The sequence below is a fragment of the Humulus lupulus genome, chromosome 4, assembly GCF_963169125.1.
Source record: "Humulus lupulus chromosome 4, drHumLupu1.1, whole genome shotgun sequence".
Taxonomy (NCBI): Eukaryota; Viridiplantae; Streptophyta; class Magnoliopsida; order Rosales; family Cannabaceae; genus Humulus; species Humulus lupulus.
Window position 1 is genome coordinate 202,512,593 of NC_084796.1, and position 21,008 is coordinate 202,533,600.

A 21,008-nucleotide genomic window follows, 5' to 3' on the forward strand; every position below is an offset into this window, starting at 1 on the left:
AATCAGATGACGTGTTTGATGACATGGCATCCTATGTGTATGCTGACATGGTTTTTGTAGTTTTACGTGTCTGATGATGTGACATCATATGTGGCATCCTACGTGGCATTCTGCGTGGCATCATATGTGGCATCCTACGTGGTGTCATTTTATTAGCCCACATAGCATTATTTTATTGGTTTGTTACACAATTTATATTTTGTTCAAATTTAATGGTTATGTGTAGGTAAAAGATAATAACAGTTATTTATAAATGTTATATATTAGAAATAAACTAGAAAAAAACCATTCAATAATAAAATGTTTAATGCTAAAATTCTTTATAATGTTCAATACTAAAATAAATCATAAAGTTATCATTTTAAGGTTACCCCTACCAAAATAAAAAAAAATTCATAAAGTTCATTCCTTAGTAAATTAATGTAAATAAACTAAGAATCATCTTGTGACTCCCGAACTGAAATAGATGGCGACTCTCTTAAATTTGCATATGAAGCTTGGTCTGTTGGAGGTGGTGGAGGCGGTGCCATCAAATTGTTATGACGAAGTATATCCACAACTACACTAAGTTGTTCGTTAGTAGCATTAAGGCGGGAAGTTGTATCATTAAGTCGTTCAACTAACTCTTCATAAGTTGGTTGATTACCCACAATATTTTCACGATGTGGGTAAACCAAACTTATGAAACAAAAGCATGTGGTGCTAAAACATTCATTTCTACCAGTATATTTGTTATTCCATCTGAAAAAAAAAAGTAAATTACACAAATTAACACACTGTCACTTGATAAGTTTTACTTCACTTACCCAATTTGTACATAATTGAACATGGAAAATGAAAATATAGAAATGAAAAACAGATATCATATAAAATTCCAGCATGTAAAGTGTAGCAAGAGAAAGATGCCTACCAGTATAAGCAATCTATTATTGGATTCCAAATAGTGATCAACAGCTTCTTTCATAGGAAGTAGAGGTGGAACTTGCCTAGTCCTCAGTTGAGCTTCCACAATAGTATCATTAAGTTCACTGAAATGGAGAAACAACAAATGACACTAGATTAGAATAAAGCCTGAAAAAGAAACACTAGCTGGTATGAACAGATAAATATTTTTGCTTCTTAGAACATAAGTGAAATTTGAAATCCTAGAATACATGTCAATCTCCACATTGAGAAGGTTTCATTATCTATAAATCATACATGCTAATGCTAATGCTAATGCTATATATGAGCATACCTAACAAAGGTTGCAGCCCATTCTTGAGATGTATGAGTTGTTACATGCATGAAATTATGCTGGTGTCTCTTTTCTCTTTCATCAGCTGGCATATTCAAAGCATAAGCAATGGAAGCAGCAACTTCTGTGATATTCCATGGATTTACTAAAATGGCACCAGCACCGAGCGATTGTGCTGCACCTGCAAACTAAATTTAAATGGAATAAACAAGAAGATGCAAGCCCGAAGAACTATGAAGACAATGCGTTGAACATAATTCACAACAAAGTATTCCTTTTTTCCTTTTTCTTTTTTTTTATTGATAATTTAAGCTTTTCTGATGAATTTAACAATGGAAAAAACCTACCATGCAAACTCAGAGAAAATATAAAGTTAAATTACCTCACTCAGAATGAGGACTCCTTTCTTGGATGCTTGGCAAGCAACAAACTCATAACTCACAAGATTCATTCCATCTCTAAGAGAAGTAACAAGTGCAACATCTAAACAAGGAAAAACAAACAAATAAACAAAATTACATGCATATAAACAGAAATGAAAAATATCTATATTTATTTTTATATATACATATATATATATATAAAATTTGCACCGGAAAAAGAAATAGCAATTGAGTTACTCATGGTAAACAAAATTAATTAATTGAAGGCACAATTGCCTTCTGTTGTTTCACCATATTAATGTATTACATGATTGAGTTACCATAGGAATCACTACAAACTAGGCAGCCTAGGAACAATTTACTTATCTAAGACAAAATTGATTAACGGTTTTTTTACAAAACAAAAATGAGTACTAGTAACAACATACAGAGCGCACAATTCATGAAAGTCAAGAGATCGGTCCTGTACAAGGAAGACAAAATGGTTTAGCAGTCTTGAAATAATCATTGAACAAAATTGTAAGAAAATCAGGTTCAAAGAAAATGAGAGACAGAAACATAACATACATAATATTTGACTAAATTGCAGTTTCAAAACATATATTAATCAAATGTTGTTGCTTAAAAAGACCTGAACTCAGACCTTTTATTCTTCTTTTTGTTTGATTTTTCTTTCACTAAAATGTCTTTTGAAGGTTGGGAAAGTGATTAAAACAGAACAAAGAAGATCACTTGAAACAGTGTCTCTAATTTACATGATATATAAAAAAGACAAACCAAATGGTGTATGGGAACAACAGTAAGAGTTCCAAATCTCCCATTAATGCGTCCCACAATCTCATGAACTTGGCTTGTAAGCTTTTGATCTGTAACAAACAATAGTAAATAGATAAATAAATAACTGTATTATTTTAAAGCTTCATCAAGATGAGATTAATTTAATAGAGTAGAAATGAATGTTATAGCACCACATGCTTTTGTTTCAGCATGACTAACTTCCAACTCAGAAAAACTACCCATAGTCAAATGATTGAAATAACATTAGAAAATAAACTACAGATAGAAGAGGCAGTTATGAGTATTATCATCCATCAGACAGTGGTTACTGCAAAGTCAAATTAGAGTAGGAACATATTTTGATCATGAACATACATTCTGGAACATCTGTTCTGGTTGGCACGGCAATTTGAAGTAAAACTACTTTATCACGCCAGCTTGGATTTTCCTCTAGGAATTTTTCGAAAGCCAAAATCTTTTGTGGAATTCCTTTGATCATGTCAAGACGATCAACCCCCAGCATCACCTGTCCATAGTTTAACAGCAATGATAGGAAATTAGGGAACCAGAATTGTGAAAGGCAAATTCATGTAGATACATTGCTGAAACACCAAAATAACTCATGAACATCTGTTCTGGTTGTGACCAGAAAATTATAGCAGTTGCTATGTAGGTGTCGAGGAGGGGCTCGAACCTCAGACCTTGTAGGAGCAATATTAGAAGTTAAAAAATAAACTAGAGGCGAAAACTCATTTGTTTGTATATATATTAAAGTCAAGAATTCCATGCGAGTTGGTTGAACCTGTTCACTTCAGCCAATGCAATTTGAATAAAGAAAACAGATAACTAGAAAACACCTAAAGATTGCAAGAGAATTTGAACAAAACAGATCTTAAACTGCAGCCATATCTAATTATTAGCAGAAAAACAAGTCTTATTAGTAGACAAGCTAGCCTAGTAGGCTCCCTTCTTTGGGAAATAATTTTGCATGCCTCTATTTCAAGCCAAACATGTACCATATTGTTTATCAAAGAAACCAAAAGTTGTAGGTCAACTACCTTCCGACCAGCAAATCTCTCTTTCAGTTCTTTCATGTGTTCCTTGACTTGAGGAATTTCCAAAGCTCGAACAAACCGGTCAGAGTCTATGCCAATTGGAAACTGTAGTTCCACATCCAAATGGAAAGAAGGGAATGCAGGCATCACAATAAATAATGAAGTAAAGAAACTCAGCTTGAAAATATTAAAACTAATGCATTACACCACATCAATGTACAAATGATTATGTATTATGTACTATGTGAAATGCTAATTTTGCAGGTGCGCAAATAACTATAAAAGAATGATGGAAAGGCTTCCAAATTTGTACCGCTGCAACACGAGTAAGCTTTCCTTGGTCCTCTACTCCTTCAGGTGTACCCTCTAGCCCAAGTATACGAGTACAAGCACTCACAAAATGCCTTGCATAATCGTATGTATGGAAACTGGAAGCTCAAGAATCCACCAATTAAAATCCTCATCAAGAAATACTGGAATGCACCTCTGCAATCAATGAACAATTTCGTTAAGGGTAGCTGATATGTATAGAGTTAGAAATACAAGATTACATAATGACAAGTAGCTATTTGAACCTTTTCAGCTAAAGCTTTGGTTAGTGCAATTTGTCCAGTCTCATCAAGCACATTTACACCAGCCCAACCAATCCATTTAGCATCAAACTCCTTCACCCCTATTAAGAATTGAAAAGACAAACAAACAAACAAACAAGGGATTGAAATTTTTATCTATTTGTCACAATATCGAACAAAATGAGCTCAAGTGATCAGATTACCTAGAAGTGCACTAACCAAACCCTTCAGAAGCAGAGAACTCTAACACGCTCTTAAGCAATTCTCATTGTATCATTCTGAAAAATTAACCATGGACTAAAATATATACATACATATTTCCCATAATATATCATCACCAATAAAATAACAACTATCCCATGTGTAGAGTCTAAAAATGATTCCTTCTTCCCATATTTTCTCAGCTACCAAGCATGTCAACAAGTTGTTCTCTATCAAGAACAACACAAAATCCCCCATTTATAGATTTCAAGACACACATAATATCTAAGTATATGTATATAGCTGGAGGGTTACCTCAAGTTTTCAGATTCATGATTTACTCCCACAAGATTTGAGAAATCGAGATTTCGATTCATGAAGAATCTGATACGCTATGAAGAATCTGGGCTTCAGGGGAGGACGGAAGGGGCACCCCGCTCGTGCACATCTGGGTTCTTCTTCTCAGGTGGCGGTCGGCGAGTATGGGTTCTTCTCTCAGGCGAGGATGGGCGCTTCTTCTCAGGCGATGGTCAGCGTCGGGGCCTCGGGGGTACTCTTGTTGAGGATGGGCGCTTCTTCTCAGGCGATGGTCAGCGTCGGGGCCTCCGGGGTACTCTCGCTGAGGATGGGCGCTTCTTCTCGATGGGCGCTTCATCTTCGACTGGTTTTCTAAGAGGGAGAGAGGGCAGACAACCAGAGTATTTTTTTATGTCTGAAAGGTTAAATAATAAAATATATATTATTATGATTTTGTTTTTACTATAGTTAGAATTAATTTAATTTTAATTTTTGTTTTTGTAATGTTTATTTGTTTTTAAGATTTGTACCCTTTGTTAAAAATAATATGACATGTTAAAAGTAAGTAAGATGACATGTAGGATATTTTTAACACATCATCACACAACTCAGCATCATTTTTATTAAAATTTAAAATAATAAGAGGGAAATATTGGCGCCAAATGCAAAAAAATTTCCCTCCAGTATATGTGTAGGGTAACACTCTTTACTTATCCATATTATTAGTAGATAATCATCCTTCTAAAATATTATAATATTGGCAATATTTACCTACCAATAAATCTTACAAATAAATATTGGTGGGTAAAGGTTCCCTTTACCTACCAATATATATTGGTAGGTAAAGATCAGATTTCTTGTAGTGTTTTGAAACACTTCCCTAGCCATAAGACCAACAATCTAAAATGACAGATTTCCACATTTTCCCAAAAGGACAATGAAACGTTCTATCAAGTCTGAGAAAGATTCAAAGAACTGTTGAATCAGTGCCCGCACCATGGCTATGAGAACTGGTGTTTGGTCAGTTACTTCTATAAAGGGCTCACGAGTCGTGAGTACCAGTTTGTAGAAATTTTATGCAATGGTGAATTCCTCAAAAAAGAGCCAGACGATGTTCTTGAATATCTCAAAGAAACCGCGAAAAAATCTCACACTTGGACTAGTCCAAGTGCTACTGATAGCACCAACCGACATAAACCATCTGGGATCTATCAACTTCGAGAAAAGGATAGTGTAAGGCCTAACTCGAAGCTTTGAAAAATCAGTTTGAGGTATTAATGACAAAAAATGGGCAAAAACCGCACATGATCGCTCAAGCAGAACCACGAGAACCTTGCTTTGTTTGTCGAGGGATGGAGCATTTAGCTAAGGATTGCTTACCTTTTAATGAAATAAGGGGGGTTTATGAGGAGCAATGCAATGCCTTAGGGGCATATAACAAGTCATTCTCCCATACGTACAACCTTGGTTGGAGAAGCCCCCCAAATTTTAGTTGGAGAGATTCCAACCAATCTAGTCATCTAGAAACCAATGGAGAAACCAACATCAAGTTCAACCATCAAAGGTGTATTCTACACCTCAATACAATGCTCATCCACAATGAAACTCTCTCGAGAATACCCTTCATGCATTCATAGAGGAACAAACAAAAATAAATTGCCAAATGATGGAAGAAATCAAGGAAATGAAATGTCAATTTTCAAAATTGACTGAATCCTTGGCCATACCAGAAAAAGGAAAACTTCCTTCCCAGCCTAAATTCAATGTGCAAGGTCAACACATGGCCCAATCCTCAAATTCTAATGATCAAAATGTTAAGGAAGTAAATGCCATCACAACTAGAAGTGGTAAAACTTTGCAAGACCCATCCATAAAAGCCACCTCTCCCAACATTCCAAAAGTTAATCCCGAGAATGCACCATTCAATGCTTCTCCAAAAGTACCATTTCCCCAGGCTTTGAAACCTGTTGGGAAACTTCCTGATAACCGAGTTGAAATCCTTGAGAACTTGACACAAGTGAAGATTCATCTTCCTTTGCTTCACATCATAAAACAAGTCCTGACTTATGCCAAAATCATCAAGGATCTATGCAATGCAAAAAGGAAGCACCATGTCAAGAAGACTGCTTTCTTGACTGAGCACGTGAGTGTGGTGATTGAACAAAAGACACTGCCGAAATACAAAGTTCCTGGTTGTCCCACCATTTCTTGCCAAATTGGGACTCATGAAGTCAGCTAGGCCTTACTTGACCTTGGCGCGAGTGCAAATCTCATGCCTTACTCTGTGTACTCGCAACTCAGTCTTGGAGAAATGAAGCCAACATCTATTGTGCTAAAGCTTGCTGACTGCTCCACCAAAAATCCTAGGGGGCATTTTTGAGGATGTTTTAGTTCAAATTGAAAAATTCTATTACCCTGTGGACTTTCTTATCCTTGATACCCAATCTGTGGTAACACATGGAGTCAAAATTCCTATTATCCTCGGAAGACCATTCCTTGCTACTGCAAATTCTTTAATCAATTGTCAGAATGGCCTAATGAAGATATCATTTGGAAATATGACTCTTGAAGTCAATATCTTCCACATCGGGAAACAACCCCGAGAAGATGATGAATGTTATCAAACATTCATTATTGACACCTTAATTCCCGAGGAGGTTCAATTGCGAAGAAACTTCGATAATCTTGATGAACTCCTCATTCTGTCTAACAATGAAATTCTCAGTTCTATTGAGTCTACTCTTGCAATATTAGATCACAAAGACTCACGCAATAGAAGGACTAAGTTTTGGAAACCTCGCTTTGAAGAGCTACCTCATGAGAGGGCAAAGCCAAAAACTTCAGCTAAAGAGGTTCCTATTGTTCAATTGACCTAACTACCCAAGGGTCTGAAACATGTCTTCTTGGGAGACGGTGAAACCTTTCCAGTTATCATCTCGTTCAACCTTCAAAATTCTCAAGAATTGCAGTTACTCGAGCTACTACGAAGGCATAAATTTGCAATAGGTTGGACGCTTGCTGATATCAAAGGTATTAGCCCTTTAATTTGCTCCCATCGAATTAATTTGGAGGACGAGGCTATCCCTCGAACAGACCCTCAAAGGCCACTAAACCCCTTAATGAAAGAAGTCGTGAAAAATGAAGTTCTGAAATTGCTAGACGCCGGTATCATTTATCCAGTGGCAGTCAACAAATGGGTTAGTCCTACTCAAGTCGTGCCCAAGAAATTTGGTGTCACTATGGTCCAAACGAAAAAGAGGTCCTTGTCCCCATAAAAACTGTGACAGGGTGGCGCATGTGCATTGATTATTCAAAATTAAATGTCGCCCCCCACAAAGATCATTTTCCACTCCCATTCATTGATCAAATCCTTGAGTGTGGAGCAGGTCATCCTTTCTATTGCTTTTTTGATGGCTATTCAGGCTATAATCAAATTGAGATTGCATCAGAGGATCAAGATAAGACCACTTTCATGCAGAGTCCAAGAACTTTACTTAGCTAGTTAGATAGTAGTATTATAGTATTTATAGTATTATCTTTATAACTGTGGATTTTTAGTTCAGACCGGGACTTATTTGGACACTCATAGTAGTACTTGTAGATTTTCTAAGTTTAACCTATAGTTTAAGAATATTAATGTTAACCTAAGGTTTGATTAATATGACTGATATTAAGGATAAAATTTATTATACTATAAGGTTTAGATAAGAACCAATAGGATTTTAAGCACATGTTATGTATGGGTGATTAAGGATTAAGTATTTTGAGGATTAAATTTAATAAGGGTAAAGTTTGAATGCTCTAAGGTCAGTCAGCAACTTTGAATACGTTTGAGGGCTTAGTCAAGGCTATTTACTCAATTTGAATTAAGCTAAAAATGTGTAATTTCGTGTTTAAATAATCAGCGAATGCCGATATATCGCAGCTATAGGGGGCGATATATCACAGCACGTAGATACAGAAAACACGAAACGATGCACGTCTGCCTCGGGCATAATGGTCCAGGCGATATATCGCCTATAGGGGGCGATATATCGCCTCCTTCAGCTTATTTTGAAAATTTTTGAAATCATTTTCCATTCAGCCCTTCAACCTCTTGATAAGTGCAGCACCTTTTTGAACGAGTCTTCAGCCTCTGCTGAACAACAATTCAAATTATTTTCACCTAAAAAGCCATTATTTTTATTCAAGTAAAATTAAAATCCTTTCATTCCTAAACTCTATAAATAGGACCTAGTACCCATCCATCATTCATCTTTTGCTCTAAGTTCAGAGGCTGCAAGTTGCTAGGTGAGTGTGAGAGTGTAAACACTTGGGTGGGGAAATCATAAGCTTGATCATCATAAGCTTATCAAACACTTGGGAAAGTAAGGATTTATAGTATTTCGGTTCGAGGTTTCGATTGGTCTTACAAGTCTTCAAGGTAACCCAAACTCTAGTTTGTTTCTATACTTTTTCTTCAAAAGTTCTCATAGTCCTCTACTTATTCTAACCTTATTCTTATTTTGGTTAGGAAATCTAAGAACTCACACATAAGTTTTTGGTAAGTATTTTCTCAATGGTTTAGTCCTTCCATTCCTTTCATTTCTCTTCTTCTCTATACTCACTCTTTTTCAAATGGTTCTTAGGAGTGTTCCAAAGTCCCACCTTTGTCCTCTTATCCCGGTATTTTGGTAAGGAAAATAGGATAGAATTCATATGTTATATGTTTTATATGTGTTATCTTATGTTTTTATGTTATGAAATGTGTTATGATATGTATGTATGTAGGCTTGGGCATATGACCCATATGACTAACAAGCCCCAAACAGATTATGGGCATATGACCTACTTAGCTAGTAGGACCCCACTAATCTAATGGGCATATGACTTGTTTAGTCTATGGGACCCCAAGTAATAATGGCCATTATAGTATGTGTATGATATAAGTGATATGTTATGTTATGTTTTTATGTTTCTTATGAAATTTATGTATATGAACTATGTGTTAGATTTTCCTTGCTGGGCACTAGGCTCATTCCTTTTTGTTTATATGTGTAGGAAAGTAGCTATATTGGCGGGTAAGATTCGTGGATGCTTGGGAGAATGTGTATCGGTGATGAATGGATTCAAGGAGTCGAGAGTTTGATTTCGAGGATGTAGTCTTTTATTTATGGTTTATGTGTAATTTTTCCGCACCTATTTATGTAATTTCTTTTCATTTCAATTAAGATATGTTTTCTTTTTAAAACAATGGGATCCCATATCCTGCTTTGAGTTATGTAAGTTTTAACATTGGTTTTTACAAGTTTTTAATAAAGTATGTTCTTTTTTTTTTCACTTGTAAGTTCTATTAAAGATTAGGGCCTATATATAGTTTTCGTTAATGGTCCAAAGTCTAGAGTAGTTGGGGCATTACATTTCACTTGTCCCTTTGGCACCTTTGCTTTCTGGCGTATGCCATTTGGCTCGTGTAATGCACCAGCTATATTCCAAAGATGCATGATGAGCATCTTTAGTGACATGATTGAAAAATCAATGGAAGTATTCATGGATGACCTAACCGTTTTTGGAAATTCCTTTGACACATGTCTTCTTCATCTTGAAGTTGTTTTAAAATGGTGTATTGAGAAAGGACTTGTGCTCAACTGGGAGAAATGTCATTTCATGGTATCTTCTAGCATAGTCTTAGGCCACATTGTTTCTAAAAGAGGAATTGAGGTTGATCAGTCAAAAGTCGACCTTATCTCCAACCTTCCTACTCCTAAGACTGTCAAAGATGTTAGGTCATTCCTTGGTCATGCTGATTTTTATAGGAGGTTCATACAAAAAATTTCAATGATTGCTCACCTGCTAAGCAACCTCCTAGCCAAAGATGTTATTTTTGAGTGGACACCTAAGTGTGAGGATTCATTCCGAACGCATGTAAATTCACTCACTTCCGCCCCCATCATTCAGTCACCCGATTGGAGTCTTCCTTTCGAGATCATGTGTGATGCCAAAATCTTTGTTGTGGGAGTTTGTTTAGGACAACGAAGCGAAAGGAAATCCTTTTTTGTCTACTATGCAAGCTGAACTCTCAATAGTGCTCAAATGAACTATTCCAATACTGAAAAAGAGTTGCTTGTCGTCGTCTTTGCCCTTGACAAATTATGATCTTATTTGATTGGATCACCTATTACGATTTTCACGGATCACTCCGCCTTGAAATATCTCCTTTTCAAAAAGGATGCTAAGGCACGACTAATACGGTGGATCCTTCTCTTGCAAGAATTTGATATAACGATTAAAGACAAGAAATGTGTTGAAAGTGTCATCGCGGACCACTTGTCCCAACTTGAATTCAGTGATCCTACCGATGGTCCACCTATTCATGATGATTTCCCCGATGAGAAATTGCTTTCTGTTACTAAGTTACCGTGGTGTGCTCACATTGTGAACTACTTAGTAATAGGCGAACTCCCATCTAAATGGAGTCCACAAGACAAACGAAAATTTCTGGTCGATGTGCGAAATTTCTTTTGGGATAACCCATACTTATTCAAGTATTTCCCTGGCCAAATCATGTGAAGATGCATCCACGACCTCGGCTACCCCATCCACGTCAAGACCCTCCGGAGATAACCCTTCAAAAAGAAAGAAAAATGAAGGGAATAACTGTGAGGCAGATGGGGGGAAAAAGAAGAAGGGAGACAAGTATTTCTCCATTTATACGGTATATACCGAGTTCCTTGAGACTCGGGAAAATATCTTCCTCGCCAATGAGAATCAGGTCCCGTTTAGACGACCTGATCCAATGCGAAATCAGAAGGCGAAGAGGGACTCCAATAAGTATTGCAGATTCCATAGGGACGTCAGACATACCACTGATGAATGCCGACAACTGAAAGACGAGATCGAAGGCTTGATCTTGAGAGGGTATTTCAGACAATATGTGAGAAACTAGAATACTAATCAAGCCTCGATAGGACAGAGGGCAACGTCTGCGCAACCTGCCCAACAAAACAACAATTCCTGAGCACGAGAGGATGATCGACCTCCCCCAATAGATGGGGAGGATGTGGTAACCATATCCAGGGGACCTCACCTTGCCGGATCAGAAATGCCTAGAAAAGATATGTAAACGAGCTCAAGACTGGAGACAGTTCTCCCTACAAACCTGAACCATGAGCTCCAAAGCAACAGAGGGTTGAAACTCAACCCATCACTTTTATAGAAGAGGACGCATCACATGTCAAATCTCCTCATAACGATCCCCTAGTCATCACACTTTAGCTTGCGAACAAATGGGTACACAGAGTCCTAATTGATAACGGGAGCTCTGTCAATATCCTTTATAAGGCCACTCTAGAAAAGATGGGACTTACGCTTTGAGATTTGAAAGCTTGTGCAACAACGTTGTACGAATTTTTTGGAGAAGGGATTGCTTGTATGGGATCCATTGAACTCCTCGTAACCTTGGGAGACTATCCAGTCTCGGTAACCAAGATGATGGAGTTCATTGTGGTGGACGCCTTGTCAGCCTACAACGCATTGCTCGAGAGACCAACCCTTGTTGGGCTGGGGATAGTATCGTCTGTTAGGCATTTTCTCGTCAAGTTCCTGACATCTAGTGGCATCGGGACACTGAAGGTTGACTAGCTCGCTGCGAGGGAATGCTATAGGATTTCCATGAGAGGGAAAAACCAAACAAGTGCACAGACACTTGTGGTTATTCAGGAGATGGACGGATCCATCTTCGAGATAGAAGAAGAGATCGACCCTAGAGTTGAAGAAATGGTCGATCTCGAATCGTTGGAGGAGCTTGAAGAAGTAAAGCTCGATGAGAAAGATACCACGAGGGTGGTAAAAATAGGAAAAAACCTTTCTGAAAGTGCAAGATAGCAATTAACTTGTTTTTTGAAAGAAAACCAGGATGTATTTGCATGGTCACACTCGGATATGGTAGGGATTAGTCCGAGTGTTATAAGCCATGCGCTCAATATTGATAAGAGCTTCCCCCCGAAGCAACAAAAATGGAGGCTCCTAGACGACGACAGAAAGAAATCCCTAAAAGAGGAGGTCGAGAGGTTAAAAACAAATCGGTTTATTCGAGATGCTTTCTATCCTGATTGGATAGCCAATCCTGTGCTGGTCCTGAAACCCGATGGCAAATGGTGAACATGCATTGACTATTTGGACCTTAACAAGGCATGCCCCAAGGACTGCTTTCCCTTGCCTTGAATCGACCATCTCGTAGATACCATTGCAGGCCACGACATTATGTCATTCATGTATGCTTATTCTGGATATAACCAGATTGCCATGCATGCACCTGACCAAGAACATACGAGCTTTGTACCCGACAAGGGATTGTACTGCTACAACGTCATGCCTTTCAAGCTGAAAAATGTTGGAGCCACATACCAAAGATTGGTAAATAGGATGTTTGCTGAGCAGATAGGGAATAACATGGAAGTTTATGTGGATGATATGTTAGTCAAATCCAAACATAACAATAACCATGTAAACTATCTCGCTGAATGTTTTGTAGTGCTTCAAAAATACCATATGAGACTTAACCCATAAAAATGCTCATTCGGAGTATCTTCGGGTAAGTTTCTTGGGTTCATCATGAATGCTCGGGATATAAAGGCTAATCTTGACAAGAGCAAAGCTTTAATGGACATGCCCTCACCTAATAAACATAAAGATGTCCAGAGCTTAATTGGATGAATGGTAGCCTTAAGTAGGTTTATCTCAAAATCTACAGACTGATGCCTTCCATTCTTTATTCTTTTAAGAGGGGGCAAAAATTTTGAGTGGTCAGATGAGTGTGAATTCGCATTTCAGCATCTTAAGAAGCACCTCGCCAAACCACCGATCTTGTCTAAACCTATCACAAGAGAAGTTTTGTACTTATACCTCGCCACAACAGAGCATGCCATCAATGCAGTACTTGTACGTGAGGATAAGAAGGTACAAAAGCTTATATACTACATCAATAAGAGGTTACTGAGGGTAGAATCGAGATACCCATTAATGGAGAAACTGGCTTTGTGCCTAATGCATGCATCTCAAAAGCTCTGACCCTATTTCCAAGCGCATCCTATTCATATGTTAACTGACCAACCTCTGAGACAAGTGTTATCTAAGCCTGAAGCATTCAGAAGACTGTTTAAATGGGCTGTCGAGCTCAGACAGTTCGAGATTACTTATCATCCTAGAACAACAATCAAAGGACAGGCTATGGTAGATTTCATTGTCAAATGCACGGGGATCTCCAACGAAGAAGTCGTAACCCCCGCCCTCAAGCTGTGGAGACTTTATGTCGATGGGTCCTTCAATGAAAATGGATCAGGGGCAGGAATCATTCTAATCACCCCAACAAAAATTGCTTCCACTCGGTTCTAAGTTTTGGCTTCGAGGCTTTAAACAAAAAGGCTTAGAACGAGGTGTTATTAGCAGGACTTCGAATAGCCACTGAGCTCAAAGCAAAGGTCATTCATTGCTACAGTGACTCACAGTTGGTTGTTAACCAAGTCTTGGGTGAATATCAGGCTCGTGGTATAAAAATGGTAGCTTACCTGGAAAAAGTAAAAGCGACATTTGGGGGGTTTGAGTTCTATGCTATAGAACAAGTCCCTCAAGAGCAAAATTCAAATGTAGACGCATTGGCCAGGCTTGCCACGACTAACGAAGCTGACACACTCAACATGGTCCTAGTAGAATTTCTACCAACCCCGAGTATAACCGAGCCTGATGAGGAGGATATAAACATGATTAACTCGCAACCCACCTGGATGGCCCCAATAGTTGAGTACCTCAAAACTGGAAGTCTCCCTGCAAACCAGAACTCGGGTAGGAGGATTATGTACCAAATACCAAGATATACCATTTTGGAATGAAAGTTGTACAAAAGGGGATACTCTATGCCATTACTTAGGTGTGTAACTCTTCCCGAGGTGAAAAATATTTTGGAAGAAATCCATGAAGGATTTTTTGGAGACCATACTGGGGGGCATAGCTTGTCAAAAAAGGTGATTAGGCAAGGGTACTTCTAGCCAACAGTCAAGGCAGACTCATTCGAGTATGTAAAGCGCTGTGATAAATGTCAACGATTCGCTTTGACACCACGAGCTCTACCTACCGAGCTTACCATGATGAGCTCCCCATGGCCATTCAAGATATGGGGAATTGACCTCATAGGCTCCATGCCAACTGTAAAGGGTGGAGTAAGATATGTTGTAGTCGCTGTGGATTATTTCACAAAATGGACCAAGGCTGAACAATTGGCCACCATCACCTTGAAAAAAGTCCTAGATTTCATAGTATAAAACATCATATGAAAATATGGGATTCCCAAAAAGATAGTATCAGACCATGGGACCCATTTTGACAGTGATCTGTTTAAACATTTTTGCGAAAGGAATGAGATAATAAAAAGTTTTTCCTCCGTGGCCCATCCCCAGGAAATGGCCAGGTCGAAGCAGTCAATAAAACCTTGAAAAGTTCCATGAAGAAAAGGTTAGAAGAAGCAAAGGGGAGATGGCCAGAGGAGCTGCCTCGAGTCTTGTGGGCCTATAGAACCACGACAAGAACTTCCACGGGGCATACCCCCTTCTCTCTAGCTTATGGGTGCGAGGCCATGTTGCCTATCGAGGTCAAAATCCCAACTATAAGGCGTGATGCATATGATCAGGCCTCGAATCAATCCCAGCTCGCAGAAAGTCTGGACTTCATCGAAGAAGGACGAGACGAGGACCAATCGAAAAGTGCTGCATACCAGCAATGGGCTACTAGATATTTTAACAAGAAGGTCCGAGATAGGAAATTTGGATTGGGAGACTTGGTGTTAAGACGCATGTTTTTGGCCACGCGAGACCCATCAGCTGGGGTACTTGAGCCTAATTGGGAGGGCCCCTATTAGATTGAGTCCATTGTTCGACCTGGAGTATATAAATTGGCGAGGCTGAACGGAAGACTGATTTCGCGAGCTTGGAAAGGTGAACATCTACGACCTTATTATCAATAATATAGGAATGATGTTTATTCGTTTTAACCAAGCATGTATTTGATTTTTACTTTTTGATTAATAAAATACTGAATTTCACTCAAAAGTTGTATTTTTATTGTTATCCTTTTTTGCAAAACCCTCAAAATTCAATAACCTAAGATCACAATCATAGGATATGAAGGGGGCATAAGTGGTATACAATCATACCATAGGCTCGAAAAAATATAACATAAATTAATAGTAACTCTAATGGAAATGTCTGGATTATTAACCCGACATGAAGAAAACAATAAGTGTATGGATCATTAACCAAACACGCGAACTTGTATGGATCATTAACCAAACACACGACCTAAAAATGTCTGGATTATTAACCCGACATGAAGAAAGCAATAAGTGTATGGACCATTAACCAAACACACAAGATAAACAAGTCTGGAACAAACCAGCAAAACCTAACCGACAATAAAAAGTTGGAATTCTAAATAAACCAACTGTAAACTATAAGTCGAAACTAGGGCTGGAAATTTTTGCAAACAAGTTTTGACCTCGCAACCTCAAGGCCATACTCGAGGATGAGGAAAAGTAACTGGAAAGGAAAAATATAACTAGACTAACAAGGTTACATACTAGTTAAGTATTTTTCAAATACATGGTAAAAGTAAAGTTTGACCTTGACAATAACGAAGTCGAACATGGATATTTTGAATAAACTATGCATGAATGTATTGAAATTCAAACTTAAATCCAATATATATTTGTATGAATAAACAAGTATAAAAGCAGGTCCTTAATAATAACGTGCTCAAAATATTTTGATCTAGAAATATAGTGCATAATATGAAGGCAAAAAGCTAAAGGTAAAACAAAGTGCAAAAATATTTTCGAGTTAGAAAATTGAAAGCACAAAAATTACTATTGATATAAATTCATAAGATAATCAAAATAGCTCAAAATCAAGTTGTAAATTGTCACTGCCCCGAGGGCACAAAAAATATAATTACAAAAAAATTCTAAGGGATGCAACCCTATTCGAAGCAGTTCATTGTTAATTGGCTGAATCAAATTCAGCCTCCTCGCCCTTTTCATCCCCATTCTCACCATCTTGGATAGTGGCTGTGACCTCCTCCTCGGCCAACTGCTCCTTCCACTTGGAGATAAACTCCTCTTCTTTGTCCTAAAGGAACGAGGTTTCGATGTCATGGTTCAGAGACCACATCATATACATAGCCCGAACGGTAGCCCAATCCTTCTTGGTCTTAAACTCCTTGAGCATGCGCTTCTTCTCGTCCTCAAGAATTTCAAAGGCATAATTCTTTTCCTCCTTCAGGCGTTCAATCTCGACCTTGGCAGTGTCGAAATTCGTTGTCTTGACGTCGAGCTTCGCCTTCAAGCTGTTGACCGTCACCTCGGAGGAGTCAAGTTTGTCTTGGAGAGGTTTGAGGGCATCCTCAGTGTAATGCCCCCAAATCCCTAATAAGGTTTAGGACCTTGATTAAGAGGCCGGGAGGGCCATACTTGATTTATTATGCCATTGGATGATTATATGCATGCTTATGGGAATTATATTATTATATGATGATAAATGCATGCATATGGGTACACATTTTATTATAAGGGAATTTTAGTAATTTGGCTCATTGAGGGCGTAATTGTGTATTTTCATGCATGTGGGTGAATTATAAATAATACCACATTATATGTGGATTTGTTTGAGCCATTCGGCATGAGACGATCTTTGAATGCAAGTTATCGGTCTAGTCATAAAGGGATTAGCTTCGGGGTGAGTCTTAGGGTAGTTTGAGGATTAGAACATTGCCAGAAATTAAAGAGTAATGGGAGATGATTTATTAGCATATGAGAATATTGAGAATAGTGGGAATTGGAGGGTGTTAATTATGATTAAAGAGATAGGTGGGAAATGGCGATTTTGCCCTTGGTGGGTGTTAAGGCTTTTATTTAGGCATGAGAGCATTTAGGTCTTTTCACCCTAAGCTTATAATTAGCCATTAGAAGGTTGTGGAAGTGAACCAAAACAGAGCATCATTCTTTCCTTCTCCCATACATCATTTCTCTCCCATTTCTCTTTGGATTTTGAAGCTTCTTTTGAGGAACCAAGCCTTGAGGGTTTTGGGTTATGCACTACTATTGAAGAGGGTCCTAAGCTGAGATTGAGGTGAGTTTTTAACCATGGAATCTCTTGTTCTTGCTTTGTTTTCTCATTGAGTTTCAGTTGGGTTTTTCGTTTGAAATTTGAGTTTCAATGGGATTTTTTGGCAAAGGATACTTGGGTTATGATGCCTAGGACTTGTGTATATGATATTTGGGTTCATTTGGGGGTTTGAAAGAAGTTTGGAAGCTTGTTTTTCAGGTTGGAAATGGAGGATTCAAAGGAGGGGAAAAACCAGGGTGATCTACCTGGTGCTAGTGCTATAGCGCTAGCCAAGGCAAAATTCCCCTGGTTGTAGCGCTGGGGCGCTAGGGGGGCAGCATTGTAGCACTACCCTATTTTCTCTGATGCATGTTTTGGGTGTTTTTAAGGGTTTTTGGCTTGGGGTTTCAATTCCTAAGGCTCGGGATCGAAACTACTCACCGTTTGGGTACAATTCGAGATCCTGGGAGTGAGGTTTAGGTCAAGACCCTATTATTGTTGATTTCATTAATCGAAGATTGTATTTGGTTATGACTAGGTGACTGCTAAGAGATTAAAGGATTGATCATTTTCAAGGGTCGTTCATTTGTTATTTCTCACTCAAACCAAAGGTAAGAAAACTACACCCCATATGTGACATGCATGGTTATTATTGAGGAATGCTGAGTGTTTAAATGTGGACATGGATTGCATATCAAATGCTTAGAAAATCTTGCTTACTTGTGAATGAAACTGACTTACTAGTCAGAATCAGTAATAGTGTCAGAACTAGCTGTGAAGTTGTGACTTACTAGTCAAGTTCGACAGTATTTTTGAGCACTGGTCGTATGTTACTAACCTAAGAGTCAGGAGCGGCATAAGCATCATGAACACAGAGTTGATAAAAGATTAGTTCTAATCGACATCTACATTGAATGACTCCTCATAAGCATTAATGCCGGACCGACCTCAAGTTCGATGAAAACTAAAAGTGCTTGTCTAGTCTAAAGTCTAGTTACTTAGAGCCAGAGTCAGAAAGACTAAGGTGACCTACACGTCACATGGCTAGGAGGGTATGGGACCTCCGAGATTGACTTACTAGTCATATGTCCAAGATTGACTTACTAGTCCTCTGACTGAGATTGACTTACTAGTCATCTGACCGAGATTGACTTACTAGTCATCTGACCGAGATTGACTTACTAGTCATCTACCTCAGAATGAGAGACTTACGAGTCATCTACTAAGAGTGCAAGACTCCACAAACATTTATTTGTACCTGCTTTCATGCGCGATTAGGGCTATTATTGCTAGGCATGCACATTATAATTTGATGACATGTTATTACTGTTCATGATCATATTGAGTTTTCTTGCTAGGCTTCGGCTCACGGGTGCTATGTGGTGTAGGTAAAGACAAAAGAAAGCTGGACCATCCTTGAGTTGGAGAGCTTAGGTGATGATGTGTACATATGCGGCTGCTTGACCGCCACGACCGAGGGTTTAAAGAGGAACTAGGGTTAAACCCTATTTTTCCGCTTAGGTTGGCTAGTTGTAAATATTTTACTGTAATTAACCTTTAAATTATATTTTTGGGATCCCAATCTATAAAGTAAAGGTTTTAGTGAAATGTTGTATCTTAACCAAAAGTTTTAACCCTAAATCACTAATCATACTTAGTTACACGATTATGGCCAAATGACTTGAATAGCGAGTTTAGCACCATTTAAAATGCACAATGTAACAGTCCCTGGAGTTTAGGGCATTACAACTTGGTATCAGAGTGAGCCAAGGTTAAGGGTTTCTAAAGACAAGCTGGGCATGTACACTCGTCACTGAAGATAGCTTCACTCAGGGAACGGTAACTATTTCTGTAGTTATGTGCTTAACTGCTTAAATAGAATGTAAATGCTTTACCTGCACATTGTATTAGGGAGCATGAGATTCTGATAGAGCCTAGCTTTGGACTATTAATATGATTATATGATTACATGCTCCGTGAATATATAAATGTGATATTTTCATGCTGGAGTTAGAGGCATGGTATGTCTATTGGAAGAGCAGGGATTATGATTGATGTACGAATGCTATGGGCATGTTTTTAGCACTGTAGTGGTTTGTGATTGTAGTGTGGTATGATTGATCCCGTGGGGAAAGCTCTTGATATGCTCATCATATTTAATGGGTCAAGTTATTGACTGCAGATTTAATTAGCAGGTATGTATCCAAGGCAGATAATGAGGCATGGTGGTAGTTATATCGAGGCTGGGAGTTTCAGCTAAGGCTTGAGTTCTTCATCTGCCCCTCAGACTTTCCAGTAGGTGCTTTCTGATGTGCAATTAAGATTGCGGAGGCAGGAGGAAGATATTAGGTGTTTGAAGCAACAATGGAATCTGTCGGGGAACACCTCTTCCTTTGTTATGCCAGGAGTGGCACCAGTTTTGGCTCAGCCTAGGGTTGAGAACAGATGGGAATTTCTTTGTGGAAGATTCCAGGAGTATTACCCTCCAATCTTTGAGGGAGGCCTAGATCCATTCAGAGTTGAGCAATGGATGGGCATGATCATTTCCATTCTTGACAGTATGGGGCTGGTAGGTCATGATAGGGTGATATGTGCTACTTATGTGTTGCAGAATGATGCCCAGACGTGGTGGGAAGTAGTATCCCAGACACGAGATACAGCTGTGATGGACTGGAAAGAATTTAGGCAGCTGTTCAATGAAAGGTATTACTGTGATGCAGCCAAGACTGCTAAGATGAATGAGTTTCTGAATCTCGTTCAGGGAAATGCAATAGTAGCCAAGTATATTAGCAAATTTGATGGGTTGGCCAAGTTCTCTGTTGACATGGTACCCTCAGATGCAGCTCGAAAGAAAAAGTTTATTCAGGGATTGAATCCTAGAATAGCTCGGGGCATTAGAGTTGCCCCAATGCGTGAAATCTCTTCCTATGCTCTGGTGGTAGGGAAGGCTCTTGCTGTTGAGAGCGCAGGAAATCAGATTGGGCATGAGAGTGCTGGAGAGCACGGAGCTCAAGCAGTGATGCCTCCATTTATTGGAGCAAGTAAAAATAAGAACTGGAGGACTTATCCAATATGTGCTCGGTGCAAGAGGCGTCATTTGAAGGGGTGCTGACCAAAGACATGTTTCTTATGTGGAATGGTTGGGCATATCAAAAGGGATTGCCCAAGTCGAGAGACAGAGGAGCAAAAGGGGATGGATAGCTCGACTCTAGCTTGAGTGTTCATTGTGAGGCAGTCAGAGTTGGAGACTGAGACTGAGACTGAGACTGAGGTTGGTTCCTCAGGGATGGTAGGTCAGGTTTCTAGTTCTGATTTTGTATTATGGTAACTGGTTTTGGTGCCATGTTGTTTCTTTGTTT

At 38.7% G+C, this 21,008-nt stretch overlaps 1 protein-coding gene and 1 non-coding gene across 2 annotated transcripts in view; both read right to left on the reverse strand.

Moving 5' to 3' along the window:
- Window positions 1–275: 275 nt before the first annotated feature.
- LOC133832808 (alpha,alpha-trehalose-phosphate synthase [UDP-forming] 1-like) overlaps window positions 276–21,008 on the reverse strand; it is a 41,861-nt gene continuing 21,128 nt past the window's right edge. Inside the window, exons 2-11 of the mRNA XM_062263102.1 lie at window positions 4,004–4,125; window positions 3,766–3,888; window positions 3,456–3,557; window positions 2,773–2,923; window positions 2,398–2,486; window positions 2,035–2,083; window positions 1,620–1,720; window positions 1,238–1,425; window positions 911–1,028; window positions 276–741 (exon numbers count right to left, since the gene is read on the reverse strand). Coding sequence (XP_062119086.1) covers window positions 733–741; window positions 911–1,028; window positions 1,238–1,425; window positions 1,620–1,720; window positions 2,035–2,083; window positions 2,398–2,486; window positions 2,773–2,923; window positions 3,456–3,557; window positions 3,766–3,888; window positions 4,004–4,125 — 1,052 coding nt within the window. The 3' untranslated portion in view covers window positions 276–732. The remainder of the gene's footprint in view (window positions 742–910; window positions 1,029–1,237; window positions 1,426–1,619; window positions 1,721–2,034; window positions 2,084–2,397; window positions 2,487–2,772; window positions 2,924–3,455; window positions 3,558–3,765; window positions 3,889–4,003; window positions 4,126–21,008) is intronic.
- Window positions 5,420–5,526, reverse strand: LOC133833752 (small nucleolar RNA R71). The gene has a single exon (XR_009893115.1). It is a non-coding gene; the product is annotated as a small nucleolar RNA R71 (small nucleolar RNA).